Source organism: Rhamphochromis longiceps, linkage group LG13 (assembly GCF_057381845.1).
Source record: "Rhamphochromis longiceps isolate RC_006_pf linkage group LG13, R_longiceps_female_GT1.1, whole genome shotgun sequence".
Taxonomy (NCBI): Eukaryota; Metazoa; Chordata; class Actinopteri; order Cichliformes; family Cichlidae; genus Rhamphochromis; species Rhamphochromis longiceps.
Window position 1 is genome coordinate 18,352,040 of NC_140569.1, and position 21,720 is coordinate 18,373,759.

Below are 21,720 nucleotides of genomic sequence, written 5' to 3' on the forward strand. Positions count from 1 at the left end.
GGCTCTAACACATTTTTTGTAGCTAACTGGAAGCAATGGTTCTGTACTGTTGTACAGTGTCGCGTAATCGATCAAAATACAGTATTTCTTGAAAGATTAAAATTGAAACATCTTTAACCAGCAGCTCACATGAGATATGTTAGTATTGTAAGATTAACTTGAACTATACAACATTAGGGTTATTATACAAAACAAGATTTCACTACAAATACACAGTTTAGTTACGTATGGAGCCTCGTTCTGTGTGTAGTAGCTTCCTGCTGTCACTTTCCCTTTGCCTTATAGTACAGAGGGGTTTAGGCAGCAGTGGTTTGTGCTTAATGCACTCGCATATGCTTAATGCTCTCATAATGCACTTGTGTTTGGGTCACATGTTTATAATAAGCTAGAATTTTTGAGTATTAAGTGACTCATAGATTTGCGTCAGGTTAATGTATATTACATTACTGAATTAACTACATTGTTATGAGCATGCGTGGTGTTGTGCACTTACAGTGTGGTGCAAAAATAACAAGGGGTTTGCTCACTGCTTTTGTGCATAGGCCCCTTAAAGGAAATTGCCTGAGGTATGCAGGAAGGACTCCTCTTTTCTTTTTTCTTTTCTTTTTTTCAAATCATGCATCAGTAAAGTACACCGCAGGTTAAAGTTAGGATTTAGTAGGGTTAAGTTGATCCTAAATCTGTGGGATTTCTTTTTCTAAATGCTTTGGGAAGAACATGGTGTCACACACTCCAAATCTTTTGGTCCCTGATTGGCTACAGATGTAGGTCAGAAGAAGGCTAAAGCAGATTGAACAGAGTTGCTGCTCACCGTCAGCCTGCATAAGCTCCACGAAAATACCTACAGAGTTTCATGGTAAACCTCTGTGGGTAATATTGGCTAGGTGAAATATCTTTTTTTTTTGTTTCTGTGGGTTTCCTGCATGGAAAGTCTTTGAAAGCCAATCACTTACAGAGGTGCCCCATTGTAAATGGAAGGTTTTTCAGGTGCATATGCATAATCATAGCTCAGGTTAAAGATTCTTACTTTATTTAAAAAAAAATCTGAAATACACTTCACTGCAATTAAAAAAAAGAAATGTCTTAATAATGATTCCCAGTTATTGGAGTAATGTGGGAACAGCTGCGTTGAACTGAACGTCTTAATAAAGCTCATTAAACCACTCCATAAAGCATGGTTGCAATTTACAGCTTTGTTTTTACACATTAATACATCAGCTATTTAACATCTATTTAATGTGCATTATAATGGTAATAGTTACACGGTTTTAATTGTATGTATGTATGTATATATATGTATATATTGTACTATTCTTAGTTAGCGTATTGTCTGTCTTGTCTTAATGTTGGTTTAAAATGGAGCACTGTAACAAAAAATAATTTCCCCCAGGGATCAATAAAGTATTCTGATTCTGATTGATTCTGATTTAATGTTAGAGTCAAGAAACCAAAGTCTTATTTTATTCTAAAAATTGCTGTTCTCATTTCATTTTTCATTGCAGCATATCTAATCAATTAAGTGGTGCCTTCACTCAGCTAGTTATTTGAGGCAAGCTGCAGTATGTATTTACAGTAATAAAAAAAAAGGGGGGGGGGGGGGGGGAGAGACAGAAGATTGCACAAATAAATAAGGGCTTGGCTGTCTGGTGTTATTGCATTGGTGGATGTCCCTTCAGATGGGAAATGCACATGCAGCAAATCCTTCACATTAATGCAAACTAGTTAAGTGCAGGTTACGATAAAGTTTCTGGGTTTTTTTTGTTTCGTTTTTTTTGCATGTTGGTAAGTTTAACTGTGGCTACACAAGACATTGGCTTGTTGGTGTTTTCCTGCTGCTTATTAGGCATTTTAACTGGAGCCAATTTTTTTTAAATGTTTACAAGCTCATTTATTTTTTAGGGCTTGCATGACAATTCTGCACTCTTATCAATATTTTATCCCTGCTCTTCTCACGTTGCCTTGCCGGTCCCAAAATGGTTTGGTTTTAAAGAAGCTTGCGGGTGGGTGTGTTTTCACCAGCTACTGTACTGGTTTGCTTTGCTACTATAACACTATAATATTGCCCCAAAGTCATAGTTTAGAGTGTGACACATTTTTAAATGCTCTAAACGGTATTCCTAAAAAGTAGTTTGATGTCATCATGCTGCACTGTCAAACGAAAGTGGATGACCTACTTTTCTCCTCGTGCCTCTGAAATATTTCAGAAATACGATTGGATAGCTTCAGCTGAAGTCCTGTGCACTAACCCAGAAACAGAATCATGCTGCAGCTATAGGCAACGCTTTGCTTCACTACTTCATCCTCCCCTCTCTTTATGTTTGGCTCTGCTGAAAAGTGGGTGGGTTATTTGCAGGGAAGCAGTGTAAGGCATTTTAACAGATGACAGCTTTTATTCAATTCACTGTGAGATTTGGAAGAGAGTGGATGGTAAGGGCTGATAATTTTATCACCAATTTCTCTGCTCATGTGTGAAGATGAAGTGTTAGTATGCTTTTGCTATGATGTGTTGTCAGATCAGTTTAATCAATTTGGCTGATTTAACTTGATTGATGCTCATTTCATGCAGGCACAATAATTTTTAGGCTTTCAGTGGTACCGATTTATGTTTTTGTGGCCATGTGTTATGTGATGTATGTTTTTGTCACAGTGGTTTGAGTCAGTACTTTTGGCCTTAAAGTGGCTGGCACATTTGGAATGGTGCACTCTCATTCAAAATCCAGTTCAGCTGACAGATGTTCTGTGTGACCTCTTTAGTGGTTGATTTAACGCATGTAGTGGTTTTGGATTGGTTAATCTGACCCTGCAGCAGTAAGAAGACATTTCATATTGTGTTGGTGCTCTCTTATGATTTATGTAGCATAACACATTAGATCTCAGAAACGGTCTTTGCAACATATATAGCTGTATCCCACCGAGTCCCTGAACTGTAAACAGTCATTTAGAGGACTGTGAAGATTAGTTTTTGTTTGAATTCATCATCTCCATCAATCTATAGGGTACTTTGACAGAATTACTTAGCAATCTTGTTACTGGCTGTTTCTTTTTGATGTTAACACCATACAGTCATTCTCAACTCTGTAGGTGCCTTAGTTGCTTGGCAACAGGATGGAGGGCTAGTATTTACTGATGAAGTAAAAACCTGCAAGGCAAGAGGATGTGTGTTAGAAGAGAGTAAAACGGAGCAGTTGTCAAGTTGAAAAAGAAAAGAGAAGCAAAATCAAGGCATTTATTATTCGGCAGAAACATAACATCTCATTAGGACACACTTCATTTGTTAATTTGATTTATCCATTGTATTCATATGTGAAATTTTGCTTGCTGAGTGCCAGTAAACTACTTTCACATAAAATAACATCAGTCAATGGCAGTTGCTAATATTTGTCTATTTTATCGCAATATAGTTTTCTTTTTTTAAATTTCGTTTTTAATTTTTGACACAAACAGAGACTGACAAAAAATCCAAACAAAGAAAAAAACAACAAAATCACAATTGTATCAGCATTAGCGACAAATAAAATCAACATTGGCTCGTAAATTAATTAAATGGGTTCAAACTTTATCATTATTATTATGTTATTATTATTGTTGTTGTTGATGTTGTTATTATTTTTAGGTAAACTTACCTTTTTGCATCGTTTTAAGACTCATTTTGAACTTCCTATGTTTTTGACTTTAGCACAAACACTTTACTGTGAGTGAAGTTGTACACACGTCATGTTATTACTGCTGATAACAAATATATTTATTGAACTTCATGTGTTTCTTCAGGTTTTGAGAGCATTCTCGAAGGTCTTTTTGGTTCAGCGCTGGTAGAGGACCTGAAATCATTTAAGGGTAAGTGTCTTTATTGACCACAATCATGCAAGTGTATGAACAACAGTTTTGTGGTTTCAGTGTAATCTGTTGTCTTCTTATTATGACAGTGCTACTGCATTGTACCATCTGGTACACATTCACTAAAAACGAGACACTGTCACCGCCTGCAGGGGGAAAAAAATGGCTTATGTCTTTACAAAGTATGTGTTTTGGATGGGATGTAGCCAGTGTAAAAGTCTCCAGTGCCCTACAAAGTATGTGATTTGGATGGGATGTAGCCAGTGTAAAAGTCTCCAGTGCCCTACAGTGTATGACGTTAGTGAGACAATAATAAGCATTATTTGGGTTGTGTAGTGAGTAGACATTGTGCAGTAGCAGTTGCTGCTTAAAATTCAACTGAACTGATTAAATGAGTTCCTGATTTTTGTCAGTCTCTCTAAAGCAAATCAGCACATATTCATGATGGCCCACTACTTCATTTTATTCATGCGGTTCTGTTTAGAGCTTTGTTTTTGGGTTGTGCACAAATGAATGTGAGATTTAAACATGAAAATGGAACATTGTAGGTTTGAAAAGAACTATTTCTAATGAAGCACTTTACTCATGGATAAAGAAAATGATAACTGAATGTTGATAATAATACCGACAGGCAAAACAGAATGCTATATATTTTATATGTACCGGTAGGTATTTAAGTTACTTTTGTTTAAAATTAGATCGCATTGGTAGAGCAGAACCCAAATACTGTATTATTTGTTTTTCCCACTGGGTATGTATTCGTTTTTTGATAGGTTCAGATAATAGTTTTTTTTGGATTGTATTTAATACACATATGTAAGCTCAACCGTAGCATCTGACACTTTTTTATTTGCAAATTTAATTTCCCTTTTTGGCATTGTTCTTTCTTTGAAAAAGAAAAAAAACCCCAACAACGTCATGGCATTACTTTCCTGCCACAGTCACTCCCCTGTTTTCATCTACTTAGTTGAGTAGGAGAGACGAACACCAGTGGCAGTTGTGACTGAGCTGTTTGCACATGCCCAGTTTTTTGTAGTTTGTTACCCAACCTGTGACTGTACATTGTTGCATGTTGTCCCTCCTTGCACTTGCTATTTAGCTTTAAATCAAACCCTCTGAGGTTTTGTTGTCTTTTGTTGTCTTTAACCTGTGTGTATAATTTAGAGTTTTTTTAGTATATTTTTTTTGTTAAATTATGGTTGTGATTATGGTTGCTAATCTTAAGACTCCAAACCAGTGTTATTCGCTGCAGATATTTATATAAAAAAAAATGGAGGGTGGGGGGGATTTTAAACAAATATTGTCCAATGTTGACTTGGTAAGATTATATTGCTTAGTTGGTTAGAAAAGTGAAAGAACCATGATTTTTGTCATGTTGTGTTGATTGTCATTGTTTTTTTTATTGATATTTTTTTCCTGCAGACTTTGAGCCTGTAGCAGTGTCTGATTGGTCATTTGATGAAAACTGTCCCTTTTGCTGTCTGAGAAGAGACAAAGTCAAAGTAAGAGTTCTGTTTTCTTTCTTTCTTCCTTTTACGTTTTGATTTCCAGATTTTCATAGTTCGGAAACCTAAACGCAGACTTAAATCTGTTGCCTTTTATTCTTTCAAACGCTGGCTTAGATGATGGATAAACGTTAGTAGTCTGCTATGGCTTGTTTAGTTTTAGTCACATCTGTAATCCATCATGTTTCCCTACAGTTGTTGGGCTAATTAATTTGATGTAAACGCTCATCTGAAGGATAGAAATGTCTTTATACGAATCCTGTTGAATGCCTGAAGGTCACCAATTTAACAGTTTTCCAATTTGACAGGAACACTTAATTGACTTAAACAACAAGGGGCTGGAAGATACATCGAAACCTCTACTGGGTAAAGATCAAATCACAATCAGCAGACTAGAGAAACAGGCTGAGGAATTTCTCAATGCAGTCCTCTGCAGAAAAGGTGAGTCTCAGAGGTTTAGTTCTGAGTGGGTAAATCAGTGTTTTTCATTGTTATTACACCAAAAGCATAACACAGGGAACCTGCCTGTAAACACAGTGGTGCACGTTATCCATCCCTTAATAGGCTTTTCTGTGAATGTGTGTGTGTGTTCACTCACACTGCTTCTGCTCTTAGTTTATAACGTCTGTTTTTTTTTAAATCATTATTTTATTTTATTTTATTTTATTTATTTTTATTTTTTTATTTCAAGGCTATAAATAAGAGTTTTTTCCTTACTGTTACAGTATCCTTCGAACATAGTTTGGATGTTTGTTGCATGTTCATTAACCATGACTGATGACTTATTAAAGGAATGCTGACTGAAAAGTATTTATCTCTGTTTTTCTTCCTAGATGTGCCAAATTTCTCAGACCCACAAATTCCAGTAGTGGCTCGAGAGATTCTTCAGAAAATGATCAGACAGTTTGCTGCTGAATATACCTCAAAAACCAGCTCCCCTCAGGTCAGTTGCTCAGATTCCCAGCCTCACTCTGACCAAAGCCTGTCGACCCCACCTTTGCTCTCAGGAGTTCCTCCTGCTACAAGCCCTGCTGCCACACTGACTGGGCCAGCACACAACCAGAACCCCGTCCTAAGCAAGCTTCTAATGGCTGATCAGGATGCACCTCTGGACCTCACCATCAAGAAGCCCGTGGCTGAGCCCAGTGAGCAAGGTAGTGTGAAACACATCTACCACAGAGTAGTTTATTAAGTACTGAGCTGGTGCACTGGCTGGATTGTGGTCAGAACTTAACATTGAATCTACATTTCTTTTCTTTCCATTTTTAAAATTAGATGGAGTTCTTGATTTATCTATCAAAAAGAAAAGCTATAGCAGCAGCCTGCCTGCCAATAGTCCCTGTCTTTCTCCGGCCACAACCATGCTGAAGGGGTAAGAACAGTTTCTTTCTCTCTTTTCTGCGGTACTAAGACGGGTTCCTTTTATCAGCAGCAGTTTGTTACGTAGTGAGTAAATGCGGTTTAGAAGTAATTTACTAGCTTGACTTTTCTTGGTTTTCTTTAATTAATTTCTGGCAAGATACAGGCAGACCTTATGGTAAATGTAGTTTACTACATGACTCGAAGCATTGCTGATATTCTTGCGTCTATATACAGCGATAAACCACTGTAGCAGATTGCATAATGCGTAAACCCACATGAAACTGTTTTGGTTTTTTTGTTTGTTTGTTTATTTGTGTTTTTCAGAATAAAAGATAATGCGGACTGAATGTTATAGGTTATACTAAACAGTATTTATAGGGGAAAGTCCCACTGATGAACTAAAGAAGAATTTCAGGGACTTAATTCTTTCTGTCAAGTAAAATGAGAATGATTGATCAGTAATTTAAATATTTAATAATTATCTATGGCATTGCCCAAGCACCTATAACATGAGTTGTTTTAATATTGTACATGAACTTGATACATATTCTTGGATGTGGCTTACTCTATCTTCCATTTAAGATGTACAAATTGTGAAACTCCAAATCAAAGGACCCCACCCCCGCTCTTTTTGTTTTGTTTTTGCACCCCAGCAGTGTCAGGCTGTGGAAACTGCTGAGAGCTCTGCAACTGATTTCTTTTTTTGGGGGGTGGGGAACAATATAACTTGATTAATTGAATAATTAAGAATAATAATTTGCAGTTGTTTTGTTTTTTGCAACCTAGAGCTTGAGTTTGATAGATTGCAAGAACCCTTTGCTGGCTTACTCTTTTATTGCTGTGCTTGTTCAGTGGTAACGTCACGCATAAACTGTCAAGAGTTTTTGGTGCATTAGTTACTTTGTATGTCATAGATCTTGCGCCCTGCATCTACATCTACATCTACATCAGACTCCCTTACTGCAGTTACAAATAGTCCATTCTCCTGGGCAAGCTTTTTGAGCCACAGAAATGCCAAGTCTTCAGTGTATTTTACTAAATGCATCTTCTTTGTTTTTTATTTTCATTGTTTCTTTGCCCTTTCTTTTTTCTTTTTTCCCTTATGTTTTATGAAAAAATAAAAAAACAACAGCTATTACATCAAGCATATTTAAAAAAAAAAAAAAAAAGTTTAACTTGAGTCTTTTTGGGGTTTTGTTTTTTGTTTTTTGTTTTTGTTTTTCAAAAGCCATACACACATTCACAAAGTTGTTCGAGTGATGTTACCAAAGCAAGGTCATATAATAAAGGAGTGGCCAACATCCTCCCCTCCCCACCCCATCCTCCCTTAGTAAAGAGAAAAGGGCACTGTGCAAGCTCTGCTTACACCCAATTTCCTTCCATCCAATCAGGCGATCCTTGAGAGCGGACGGGCATGTCGGGCTGTTTATGAGGAGCCTACAGGATGGGAGGAGGAGGGAGAATTTCGGCCACTCCACCTGTTATAAGCCTTCTTCGTCTCTTGCATACTCACTGCGCATCAAAGAGGAACCCGATCTGGAAAGCGACCCAGAGTCACCCCTCAGCCATAACCAAAGCTGCAGCCCCAATGACGTTTTCAGAAATGCTTCCGGTTCCTGGAATTCCAAAACTCATTTGGGAGCCCTGCTGAAGCTCAAAACCAGAAATGAAGCTAGTGAGCACCTTAAAGATATACCAAGGTTGTTGGAAGCTGCTGGACTTTTGACAAAGTCACTTGCCTGTGAGAAAGGAAACCTCCAGCAGGCCTGCAGAGACCAAAGCCTTTCTCTGTCTCATTCACCGTCCTTTGACCTAAAGATTCCCCAGGTCCGAGTTTTGGCTACAGGAATAGATTCGTCATGGGACTCCGTGTCCACTGACTATTCAGGTTCACTTTATGAGAATGGCCTGGGTAAGAAGCTTTGTTCCATTCTACCCAGGCAGATCCAGAAAACCACCACCAGCAGCAACAGAGGTTTAAATAGCTCAGGTTCGGAGAAGGAATACTGGAGTTTTACCTCTGACTGCCAAGCTTTGGGGGGGAACTATCCAATGGATTCAGAGTCAGACCTAAGTAACAAGCAGCCTAGGAAGAAACGAGGGCGATATCGACAGTACAACACAGACCTGCTAGAAGAGGCCATTGTGGTGGTGATGGGTGGGAAAATGAGTGTTTCTAAAGCACAATCGATTTATGGCATCCCGCACAGCACCCTGGAATACAAAGTTAAAGAACGTCTGGGGACCTTAAAAAATCCTCCGAAAAAGAAAATGAAGCTGATAAGCCAGGTGGAAGAACCCAGCGTTTCACTGTCCCCCAAACAAAAGGATCTCCAAAATTCCCAGCACAGTCTTTATGACAAAAAAGAGAGTGCTTCTGAAGAGAATGGGACTGATTTTCGTGACAGCAGCCTCTTATCAAATGAGTGACGCATCCATAACATACTAACTGCGGTGTCCTTTTTAATCATTGTGTTTGCCAGACCGTGGCAATACCCGTCTTTATTGCATCTCTAATAGTTCTATTTATTATTAACTTATTTAATTTTTATCACTAAATTTAGCACTTATTACATTAAAAATGTTTGCATAGGGCAGGGCTGCCCAATCCCAGTCCTCGAGAGCTACTATCCTGCAGCTTTTAGATGCATCCCTACTCCAACACAGCTGAATCAAATGAATGGCTTGTTATCAGGCCTTTGCCAAACATGATGGCATGCTGAAGAGGTAATCAAACCATTTGATTCAGCTGTGTTGGAGTAGGGATGCATCTAAAAGCTGCAGGACGGTAGCTCTCGAGGACCGGGATTGGGCACCCCTGGCATAGGGCGTAAACACACAAGTGTCTCCCAGTAGTGTATGTTGTGGCTTGGAGGGCATGCTTTTTATTTTAGAATTATTGAAATACAATAGCATGCTGGTAATTAAGTTTTAGTTATTGATTCAAATTAAGCTTTAAAAATTCACTCCTTGCTCTGTTCTTTACAGAGCCAAACTGAAGCTTGTACAAGGATGTGGCGCCCCATAGTGTTCTCTCTTAATATTGGTCATGTTCAAATGAAATAGTTCCAAGTATGCAGAGCCTGTAGTTTGGGTGAAAACATATGAAGTAAATTAATGCATGGAATGACTAAAAGTCTCAAAGTTTACAGATATCGTTGGAAACAGACAGCGGGAAGTATGGCCGCATACTAACCTATTATTTATATAAATGTATAAGATATGGAATATAGCATAATGTCATTCTGGACTTTATCTGCCTTTTAAAACATCCTAATTTCGCTCATCCTCACAAGCACAGTGGTTTTTTTCCACTACTTCTACTTAGTTCTGTACATTTTACTCTGCCATATGGTTGGCAATAGTTTCCATTGCCTTCTACACACAGGTTATGTTTAAAATAATGCATTACTACACACACATCTAGACAAACAGTTATACCTCAGCTACATACCTCAGCTAAATCATTGCCGAAGAAATCACCTGTAATAGAAAAGGATTGAATACCCAAATAAGCCTTTTTAATGGTAACATTCAGGATGTCATACTGATGAGTGTGTGTCCTTCTCTCGTCTTAACAACCTTATTTTCAGTAATCTGTAGTATTTCAGTGCTAGTGTAAGCCTGCAGAGCATTACATTTCTATGTGATTTTTTTTTCAATGTTTTGGGGTTTTTTTTGGTTGGTTTTTTCCTCTTTCTTCAAACTTCAGGTATTCTATCGTGAGATGTGATACAAACCTTTCTGCTATCTTTTGTCATAAAAATACTGCATACCTATAATATACACATACACCCATGAGAGATAATAAAATAATATTTTTTTCTGTCATTCTATAGTGAGGATCATAACTGTAACTTGTTAACAGTTGTAAACAATCCAGATTGGCTAATGTGGTTACAACCATGCCTCAGTCCATGCTTACCCTGTTTTCAAGTTGCCATGGCAAAAATTCAATGAAAAAATACATTGATTGGCTGTATTCATTAATTGAATGTAAAATGGTAGGTTAGGCTTTTTTTCTTGTTACCGTTATGGCTTCTGTGAATAGATTGTGCATTTGCACATGAGTGCACACATACTGGGATGTGTGGGTTTTTTTTTTTTTTTGTTTTTTTTCCCCAATTGATTAGATGATAGTGTACCAAAAATGTGTTTATATTTGGACAACAACAAAACTACAACCACCAGCAATTTTCCTTTCTTGAAACTGACTATGTAGGGTAGCGGGTTGACAGTAGAAGCAGCTGTTAGCTGCTTCACTAAAATTCACGATGATGCCATTTCATTAAAAATAACAAATACTTAAAGTGCTGTTACCATGCGGAAAGGGCTGCATTTAAAAACCTCTACAGAATGCCTTTTTCATGTTGCTATTTTCATTGAATTTTTGCCTGGTTTTTGACCCAGCCTTGCCCATTAGTTTGATCAGGACACCTCCTTGTGCATTATTGATTACAGCTCAGGATGCTAAACATTATGGGCTCATGACCCATTATTTCTGTCAGGTTTCCATACAGGTCTAGCAAGGTTTGGTAATGAGTCTTTGTTTGTTTTTTGTTTTTAAAGATTTACTGGGTTTTAATCATATTTGCTGTCATATTACAGAAACTTACACTACACAGATGTAGTTCAGGGCCTTGCACATTTGTATTTATACCACTGTAACAACTCTACTGTAACTATAATTATAATATAGTAATCCTCTGTTTATTCTCCACCTTTAGCTATTATTTAATAAGTGTTTTTATGGTTCAAGGATATTAACCCCAGATTTAAAAAACAAACATGTAATACATCTGAATCGCTTACCATGGTTTACAACATAATACCCAGTAGTTGCTTCAATTACAGATGTACATATACAACTAAATCTAATCACTGATTTGATTTCAGTAATAAAATTATTTTTGCACTGACAATCCTCAGGCATTGCTGAAATATAAAACTTTATTGTCTAATGCATTTAAGTTGATATACTAAAGTCATAAAAGCGCTTTTGGGTTTATTGATCATTTATTGATTGCTCCTTACATTCTGTTGTAGCAAATCCAGTGGTTGACTACCTCATCTGGAAAGCCGATATCACCACTATCACTGTTCTCAAAGCTGTTTTATGTAGCAATCTCATGCACACAACACTATACTGTAAATTTCTTTGTGTAAAGGCAAATGATTTAAAGCAGAGTGGTAATCATATTGATATAAGTATAAAAGTTAAACTATATATAAATATTTCTGTCTATACTTTTTTTTTGGGTATGGAACAGTTTAGGGAACTTATTCTGGTCGTGACATGATACATTTCCTCTGCGTTGAAGGAACTATGTTGCTAAAATGGGTTAGAACCTACTTCTTCTTAGATACCTTCCAAATTTTATTATATTGTCGATTTAGTATTTATTAAGCTTTTTTTTTTTTATTAAAATGTAACGTTAACACTTAAATTGAGAATGTAAACAGCTTTAATTAAACTCAATGCTTCTTAAAATAATAATAAGCCTGTGTGTATATATCTTAAAAGGTTTATCTAACTGTTATAAGAGATAGCTGCGGAGCAAGACTGTACTAATTTATTATGGGCAAAGTTTTGCATGTGAGGACTGAAGTCGCTCTACAAGCTTAAATGTTGAGACTCTTCAGCTGATTGCGGAGTATCCTTATCCATACAAATATGTACAGATCTTGTACATTTTATGTCACTTTAATAGCATATAAATGAATGGCACTGGGTGTATTTTTGCATGATTGGACTAAATCATATTTGTCATTTGGGGATTTTGTTCTGTATGGTGAAGTTTATCTTTTGGGGTTGTTTTATTGAATACAAACAATGGGGTGTTGGTGTGTTTAATGTCAAGTAATCACTGTAAGAAGTAGATTCTCTTTGAGCCTAAAATATTTCTTGACCAGTTAAAAATCTGGTCAGTGGTTAAGGATGTTATAAATGCCCTTGTATAGCAGATCGTAATTTTGAGATTATTTATCCTCCTATTGTATACAGTGTGTAAACTTTGTGAATGAGTTTACTCATCCACAATTTTCTGCTTGTGAAATATTGTGAGCTGGTATGTAATTTGGTTTGCTTGTGCTTGTTAGATTGACTACTTGAAGAAAATGTACTTGGTTTTGTAGCAATGATCAGAGAAACAGAGTGGAAAAACCCTCAGGGATGAAACTCTCACCAGTAGTTATTCAGGTACTCCACTTTACTGCTTAGGCTTTGCAGGGAGGGATGTGAAGTTGACGAGCTTAGCAAAAAAATCATCAGGTTCTAGTTGGTTATTTTTATTTAATCTCTAAAATGTATTTTTAAAGCTCTAAAATTTACTTTTGAGATATTTGACATGCTGTACAAATAGCTTCATGGTTAGAGCCAAAAATCCTGCAGTACAGCTTTCCATCTTTGACTACTACACTACACAATGAATATCAGGGATTCAAGAATAAGCCCAGAAACGTCCTAATAGTCTTTCTGCTTGCTGAACATTCATTACAGCCTTCACACCCTCATTTTAGAGAGTATACAATAAACTTTTGTGATATAAAGCTGAAATTCATTAAAAAAAACAAAGTCACCATTATGTTGTCTTGCTCATGCTTGTAGTGCAGTTTACTGCTAGTATATAATAACCGGTTTGATCCATGAAATTTCACTTTGTTCCTTTTTATGTAGCTTCTAACACAGAGGACAGGCATAGCAAACCTGATTTGTTATGCAGCCTTAGCTTGCTGTGGCAATAGTTGTTCCAACTTGAACAAAAGACATGAAAAATTCATGTTTGTGATGTCAAAATGAAAAAATGTTGTCCAGTGTTGCTTGGCAATGTAGTATTAGCTAAAGTTGTGTGTAAATATGATTTATAGTTTATTTTCAGACAAAATATAATTTAGCACAACTTCATTTATTTCTGACTTGTTGATCTTTTACTTGGCAGAATCTGCTGCTCCCACAAAACTGTTGGTCTTTTTTTGTTGCTCAGCATAGCTTTGTAGCATATCACCTCATGAATGCAGAATGCAATGTTTTCTTGTTTAAAGACCCAAAGTGCAGCTTCTGAAAGATCTTTTTTTTTTTTTTTTGTTAAGCAAAGAAAACAACTTTTCATAGTCGCAGATATATTTTTGGCATAATGTTATGATTTAAAGGCTCTTAATGTAGTAAGGTATCGGGATTTTGTAATAGATCTATTACATAAATGTAACTTAGAAATAAAGAGCGATACTCGTTTGGCACAATTATTAATTTTTTGATTTGCATTGGCATAAATAAAATTTTGGTATTAGAGTAACGTGTTTTTTTTAATATCTTTAGTTATGTTTGATTTTTCTTTCATTGGTTTGTTTTATATTGTGAAAGGTAACTTGAGCATTTGTCATTTAAAACAAAACAAAACTTGACATATAAACTTGACAAGTCTGATATATTTGATTTTTGCCCCTAATGTAGTTGGTATTATAACTAATATGTTTTCGACATGGTTTAACCAAATGGGCTACCATTACTTAATGTCTTGTGCATGTATGATTTTTTTTTTCTTAATGTAAAATATAAAAAACTAAAAAAATAATGGCTGTAATTGGTCAAGTTCACTGGACAAATGATTTGCTTCTAAACAGTATCACTTATTCTTCTAATAAATAAATATGAATAAAAAAAATATAAACGTGTATATTATTTCACACAAACATAAATCTGCTTCCAGGTTTTTTTTAACTACTAAAGATGAAAACTCACTTATCTGCAGAGCTCGTATCAGTCAAAAAAAATGAACCAGTGTTGTCTAAGATTGATGGAGAATTTAATGTTTCCTTCTTCTTTTCCTCCCAGTGAGTCTCCAGACCGCCATCTCGCAAAGGCTAAAGACCTGCAGTCCACCTCCACTCTGGAACAGTTCATGGCCAAGCTCTGCCCCCACCATCAGAGACAGATAGTAGATGCCATAGGTTTTCTACAGACGGAGATCAAAGCACTTGCATCCTCCAGTACACATAAAGCCTCTAACTGTACCTCTGGTGTCAAGGGAACTTCTTGTTCCACTGCAAAATCCAGTGCAGTGACTCCTGAGAAGTCACACCCCGAGATAAGATTTCCCAGTGAAGTCACTTCCAAGCCAGAAGTCCCAGGCAGTTGTGCAATGAAAAATGTTCCAGAAAATGCTGTGCCGCTGAAATCGTCTATAACCCCTAGCACTGTTTCGGATCTTCGCAGCCCTGGGTCAGGGAGTAACCAGGCTTTGGTGACCCCCATTGCTCATCCAGTAGATGCAGAGAACCGTCATGGTGATCATGCACCTCTTAAGATCAAAATTATGACCTCTAATGATGCTGCTGGTAAGAAGCTGTGTGTGCTCAGTCCCACTGTTTCTACTCACTCTGACACTTTGGAGGAGAGACAGAACTCTGATTCATCCACCAGAACAGAGACTCAGACTGCCAGACTGAGCTCTTCTGTAAAAAGACATAATCAGGGTAGCCACACACATGAAGCTAGGCAGAGGGTAACTATTGGACACCCCAAAGATACACCAGCAAAACTGTTTCCCGTCAACAGTTCTTCAGACTCTGTGCGGACGGCCAGGAAGACCATCAGGTCGTCCTCTGATCATTGGACCAAGGACTCTCCATCTAAAGGAATAGTTGACCCTGATCTTGGCCACTGTGACATTGTTTTTATTGACAAATCAATTACAGAGTGTGTTAAGGAGCCGCGGCACAGCATGGTACCACGTCGAAATGCCAGAAAAAGCACCAGAGGACATTTGTGGTTGGGGCCAGATGAAATCTGGGAGTTAAAAACTGTTCGTACTTTGGCTGGAAAGGGTAACTGTCCTAATCCAATGCCAAAGCTCACACCATTGGTCACTCCAAAGCAAATACTTTCAAAGCCTGAAGGTGTGCCACCTGTGGATATGCCTTTTGTTGGATCATGCACGGAGAAAATAAATCAACAAATGCCTACACAGGAGACAGATGATAGTGTGATACCAGGCACAGAGGATATCATAGAGGTAGCAGCCAGTAGAGTAGATATTATAGTTGAAACTAGTCAGACAGATCAGTGTCAGAACAAGGGACAGTCTAGTCCTTCATCTCCATTAAGGACCCCAACAGAGAGCCAAGAAACCGTTAAAGACACAGAAGTAGAACAGGATGCAGTTGCAGATGTAGGGATGACTACAGGAAGTGATGAAAGTGTTGATCACGCTACAAATGAAGCAATAAAAGAAACTGACCCAGAGCCTCAAGAGGAAATGCATGAAAGTACAGAGGAAACAGTGGCAGAAACAGCCCTTGAGCCATTAGAGAAAAATACCATAGAAGAACCAGAGTCCCAGATTTCATCAGATGAACTGCACAGTAGTGAACCCGTTCCCCAGCAGAATAGCATCACATTGAATAAAGTTGACGAAGGTAAAAAGGAAATAATGCCAGATGAGCAACCTCAGGAACTTCAGCTAGAGACACGAATACACAATGAGAACTGCGAAGGGACAGATAGCGCTAATACCACAGTTTCAGTAGAGGAGATGATGACGAAAGAGACAGAAATCGAAACACCTGAAGTAGTTGAAAGTGTTACGCCTTTAGAGATAGAAAATGATAATGATAGTGACTATGATGTATCCTCAAAGTCACTTGACACACTCTTGAAGGAGTTGCCACCTTGGCGTAGGAAAAAAGGTAGCAAACCTCCAGTATCAAAGCTGCTGAAGCAGACAGAAGTGGTGATAGTGGGTCATGTTAATGGAAGACCCGTATCTGCCTCTGACAGGAAATTGCGTCGTAGACCAGGTAACGCCACATCACCTTGTAAAGCTGCAGCAAAATCGAGTCAGAATACATCCAACAATAGTTTTGAGGTAACTATTGTCTCTACCGCTAATGAAAAGAATATGAAGAAGCCGTTACCTGACACACGCATACCTAAAGACTCAATTGAGACTGCTGTCATTGAGCAGGTGACAGAACCCCCCCCTGACACACAGTCAAGCCCAAATTCAAAGCCTAAACAAATCCAGAAACAAAAGAAAGTCCTAAAAGATGATCAGCCTACCGATGATCCTCAAAACCCTGAGCCCAAACGTCAGCTTAGATCTGCAAACCAGAAGCCACCTGAAACTCCAGTATCGAATTCTATTTCAAATCCTGCCACTCCCATTTCATCTCCAGAAGCACCCCCTGAGCAGCTTCTTTCCCTCCCTCTTCCTTGTCCACTTGCTGTTCCTGCATCTCCTCTAAACGAGTCCTGTGATCCTCCAACCTCTGAACTGTCTCAACCAAACACAGTAACTGAAACTGTGGAATTAAACACTGAAACTACTGAACCAGTAGAAACTCCATCTGAAGAAATGGAGACGAATGTTGAAGAGCAAAGACTGCAGGCCAGACAGAAACTAAGATCTGCCAAGGTTGTAGCAGATGACAGTAAGAAAGTGCAACTTAGCGGTGAGGTATCAAGTCCCGTAAAGGCCGAATTGCAAACACAGATTATGCCATTAAGAAGTAAACGGGTTCTTCAAAAGAACACAGAAGCAAGCAATGTTGCCGTGCAGCCAAATGTAGCAGCTTTAGAAGACGGGTCAGTAGAAGATAATGATTCATCTGTAACAGAAAGAAGAATGCCATTAAGGAGTGATGAGACCAGTAAGGGTGAAATAGCCTTGCAGTCTGTTACTCAGTTGCCACAAGTGGACAACAAAAAATTAGCACTAAGATCACAAAGACTGATCCCTGTCCCCTCTACTAGTGCTTATATTGTAGCCCCAAGACAAAACGATGTAGCTTCTCCTGTCAGAATAATGCCAGAAAGAATAACTAAAGCTCAGGTGAGGTCCCCCTCTGGGTCTGTTGCATCCGTGTCCCACAGTTCACACGGCCCTATCATTACTCCTAGGCATGAGCCCCCAAAACAAACGACTAACAAATTCTTTGAGACTTTGACTGCAGAAGAAAGCCAACAGCTAATTACAAATCTGAATATTAAATATGATAAAATGCAAAAAGGTTGGGTGCAAATGGATAAGGAGGGTCAGCCAGCAGCAAAATACAAAAACAAAGCAGACCGGCAGGCAGCTATATGGAAAAGTAAGCGCAGGGCACGAAAACCAAAATCTGCAGAGCATCAGAAATACTCGCCAGTCCAAATGCTTTTTATGAAAGGTTTTAATCTCTCCAACATTTGTCGCTGGTTCCTTGAATCAACGGAAACAAAATCTCTTGTCATCGTGAAGAAGGTGACCACACGTCTTCCGTCAGAAAGTCAGCTGTGCTTCCACAACTCGTCAAGTGCGGCAGGGACGTCTCAGGGTGTATTTCCAAGCGTACAGGCAGAGCGCTTAAAGAAGCATTTGAAAAAGTTTGCCATTGCCTCTCCTGTAAAGAGCAACCCCAGGAGTCAGAAGCTGATTGCTAGAGCACTGGAGCAAGAAGCAAATGCAGTCAAAGGGAAAGAGAGAGGAGATCTCTCCAGTAGTTCTCAGAATTTGACAAAGTACTCCTCTGCCAAAGCTTCTGCTCAGATAAGTGAATCCCAGAAATCCTCTGGAAAATCAAAGAATCCAGCTAGCGCAAGGATCCTGAGGAAATATTCTAATATTAGAGAGAAGATGCAGGTTCAGCAAACTACTAGTAGACTGAAAAAGGCATCCAAAATATTAAAAACCAGCAAGATTAAAAGACTTGCCACCACAAAGTCGTCCTCCAAGTCAAATCTGAAGCAGTCTCTTAAGGCACAAAAATCCGCATTACCTGTCAGCAAACGAATGAAAGAGTCTTCGGCGAAAATGGAGAGGCGAAAAATATTGGCTAACAAAAAATCAAAGCAAACTGTAAAATATAAAGCTGTGAGGGCTCAGAGCAGTGGTAGAGCTTCAAGAGATACAAGTAAAAAGGAGTTGCCTAAGAGATGTTCTCAGAGACTTGGGTCTCCTAAAATAGCCGAACATAACCCTGTCGACACACCTAAAGGCAAAGCGGACAACAAAAGGCACACTGAAGCAAGTTCTGCAAAAATCCAGTCGAAGGAGTCGTCACAGAGTACACCTACTGAGATCAAAGATGCAGAGAATGCTGCTGAAACCCCACAGCAGAGCACGGATGTCAAGGTGCCAACCTCACCTGACCAGGTGCTAACAAGATCCCAGAGAAAAATGGAGGCTGCTCTCCCTCCGAGCGGGAGCCCCAGTCATGTTTCAAAGAGGGCCACGAAGTCCTCGACAACACAGCATGCATCTCCCAGATCAGTTAGGAAAACTGATGAACCTACACTGACGAGAAGCGGAGCTTTAAAGTCTCCGGTAAAAAGAAGTCCACGCAGTGCAACAAAACTGGCAACCAAGAGGGCTCTGAAGCTTGCAGACACCCCAGCGAAGCGCACAAGGACATCACTCTCAAAATAAGATTGAGACAGAGAGATCATCTTTATTTAGAAGATTTGCCTCTTTATTATCTTTTATCTGGAATATACTCCGAAGGACCAAACCCAGTCTATTTTGTGTACTCACCAAACTCTTCAGAGAATACCTTTTGCAGTAGGTAAATGTGAAGAAGAAACACATTTGGAAATTTGTTTATCAGTCAGTGTGAAAATGCAAATGTGACGTATTGTTCAGATTTCTGTTTGTTTTTAGGACTGAACACCAGTCCAGCGTGATGTCTGGCAGTTGTAGCCGTTTGGCTTCATGTTTCAGCGCTCTTGACACGGCTGGAGATGACAACAGCCTAACAAATGTTTTCAGAGTTAGGAGAACAAGCATCAAACTGGGATGCATAAGAATTTGTTCACAGTCCTTTTGTTCCCTTTTTTTCCCCCTTTGCTGTTTTTGTATATAATTATCGTTTTAGATGATAGCATGCACTGCGTTTAAGCTTCCTATGTAAGTTGGCAGTTTGTATCTCCAGCCTGTGTTCAAATCACAACAGCGTGAATATGTGACTGCTGTGACCAGGTGCCTTATTTATGAAGTGTAATGTAATAGAATGTGTTGCTAAATGTGAAATCTCCTGTCCTCTGCTTGTAACAGCTTTCAGTTCCCAGAGAGGCAGTCAGCATTAATTTGCTACACACAGTGTGTGCAAACTGTTTCCGTTCCGCACAGTATGTGCCTCACACTTCATCTGCAAATTCTCACGTTGATTTAGGCGTTCAGATTTTCGTACTCATCTTCCACCTGAGATTTATTTTGTGCCCATTTTCCCACAGCATTAACATAAAATTATTCTTATTATAGTTGTATTAGATGTTGAGATCTGAATTGTTAAGAGACATGCGTGTTATATATGTGTCATGACAAAAGTTTGTAGCTTTTTTTTTTTTTTATGTTTTTTGAGGTTTCGTCACTATGTACCTCCACGGTCACTTTTGACAATTGCACCCAGTGTTACCTGCACATTCTGGTGACTTTTGAGTATTTTACCTGCGTCTGCATGTGGTTATTCTTGTTAATGCTTAGACCGTTTCACAATGCAGCCATGAAACCTCCCATTAATATTTATGCCCCTAAATCCCGTTTGAGAGTTAACTAAAAGCTGTAAACTATGGGAGATGATTTGGGAATTCTAGCTTATTCGTCAAAATTCCTCCAAACAAAGGCCTGAACAGTTTGTGTATTTATTGGTAAGTATGTATGAAACGGTAACGGACCGTTGCATTAATCGTGTTTCGCAAGCTGGATCTAAAATATTTGGGGTTGCTTTAGTCCCTTTCTGAGTTGTGCATCCAGGTGTTTGGCAGTTTTACTTTTTATGGTCTCTTTTTTTCCATTTCTTTGTTTTATTTTCACTGACAGTTAGATGTTCTCATAATGTGACGTTTGTTTACTTCCGTCATAGTAACTTACATTAGTGTATTGTCAAAGGAAAAAATACCATTTTAGCACAGTTTTATTATTATAATAATGATTATGATCATTTTCTTTAAGAGGATAAATCATCTGTAAATGCAAAACAGGTCTACCATGTTTTTATTGTTATTTAAGAACTCCATTTAGGCTAATGGATTTAGCAAATGTAAAACAGCCCACCAAATACCAGACTTGAACATGTTTATTCTTTACAGTTGCTATTTAAAGATTTTCATTTTGTATATTAGAAAGAAATACCTGCTTTATTTGTGGTAATCCCAAGAATGATACATCTTTATGTTAAGAACTTTGTATTTTTGCTGGAGTTGATATAAAGATGTTTGAATTTTATGCATGTTGTTTTTTTGTTGTACCAGTGTTGCTTTATTACAGCCTCAACAGAGGTGCTCACACAAGTACATGAAAGTGAAATGAATTTCGGGGCTGGGGGGGCACTGAACTGTGTATTATCAGTATTTTAAAAATATTCACAAATCATCACACAGTCAGCATCCTGAATATTCACGTGAACTTGACAGTATGGTTATGGTTAGTGTAGTTAACTAAACTAAATACAATTATTTTAGTAAAGTAAAATAACAACTTGAAAGCCACTGAAACAAAAATAGCAATTATTCAAAAGCTGTGAGAAAATCTGAAATACAGTTGTGGCACTTTAGGACCTTGGATGCTTCCCCCTGATGGTAAATTTTTCAACTTTGTAGTTAACACAGTATTGATGGCATTTTACATAAATGGGACCTGCCATACGGCCAAAGGGCAATAGCCCCAATGCCCACAGGAAGCTCCCACTGTGCTGTTGGACCGATTGGTAAACAGTTGGCCTCCATGACCTTTGTCAGTGTAGAAAACAGTGAAGGCACTATAACCTGTGTGACACGAAGTAGTTAATTTATTTACCCTTTTTGGTGATATGCAGTTAGGTCCCTTTTCCAATTGAAGGACACGCCACCTTAGTAAGTCAGTAATTGGTTACTACCAAATCTTTAAAAAACAAAGTTCTGCCAAGTAGAGCCTACACCTGCAAACAAGGCATAAAATCAAATCGGCAACTTCCTGTTCTCTTTTCGGCATCAGCCATAGCTTTTGTGTGGTGCAAATGCACTGAAGTAAAATCACTGTCCATTTCATCAGCTTTAGGGTTGCTAACCCAA

At 38.2% G+C, this 21,720-nt stretch overlaps 1 protein-coding gene across 2 annotated transcripts in view; it reads left to right on the forward strand.

Annotated features, from left to right (window-relative positions):
• Positions 1–20,895, forward strand: part of LOC146655657 (uncharacterized) — a 25,714-nt gene extending 4,819 nt beyond the window's left edge. For both annotated transcript variants that reach the window (XM_085428145.1, XM_085428146.1), the window contains exons 2-7: positions 3,769–3,834; positions 5,257–5,336; positions 5,648–5,780; positions 6,173–6,493; positions 6,615–6,711; positions 14,533–20,895. In XM_085428145.1, coding sequence (XP_085284271.1) covers positions 3,769–3,834; positions 5,257–5,336; positions 5,648–5,780; positions 6,173–6,493; positions 6,615–6,711; positions 14,533–19,102 — 5,267 coding nt within the window. In that variant the 3' untranslated portion in view covers positions 19,103–20,895. The remainder of the gene's footprint in view (positions 1–3,768; positions 3,835–5,256; positions 5,337–5,647; positions 5,781–6,172; positions 6,494–6,614; positions 6,712–14,532) is intronic.
• Positions 20,896–21,720: the final 825 nt, after the last annotated feature.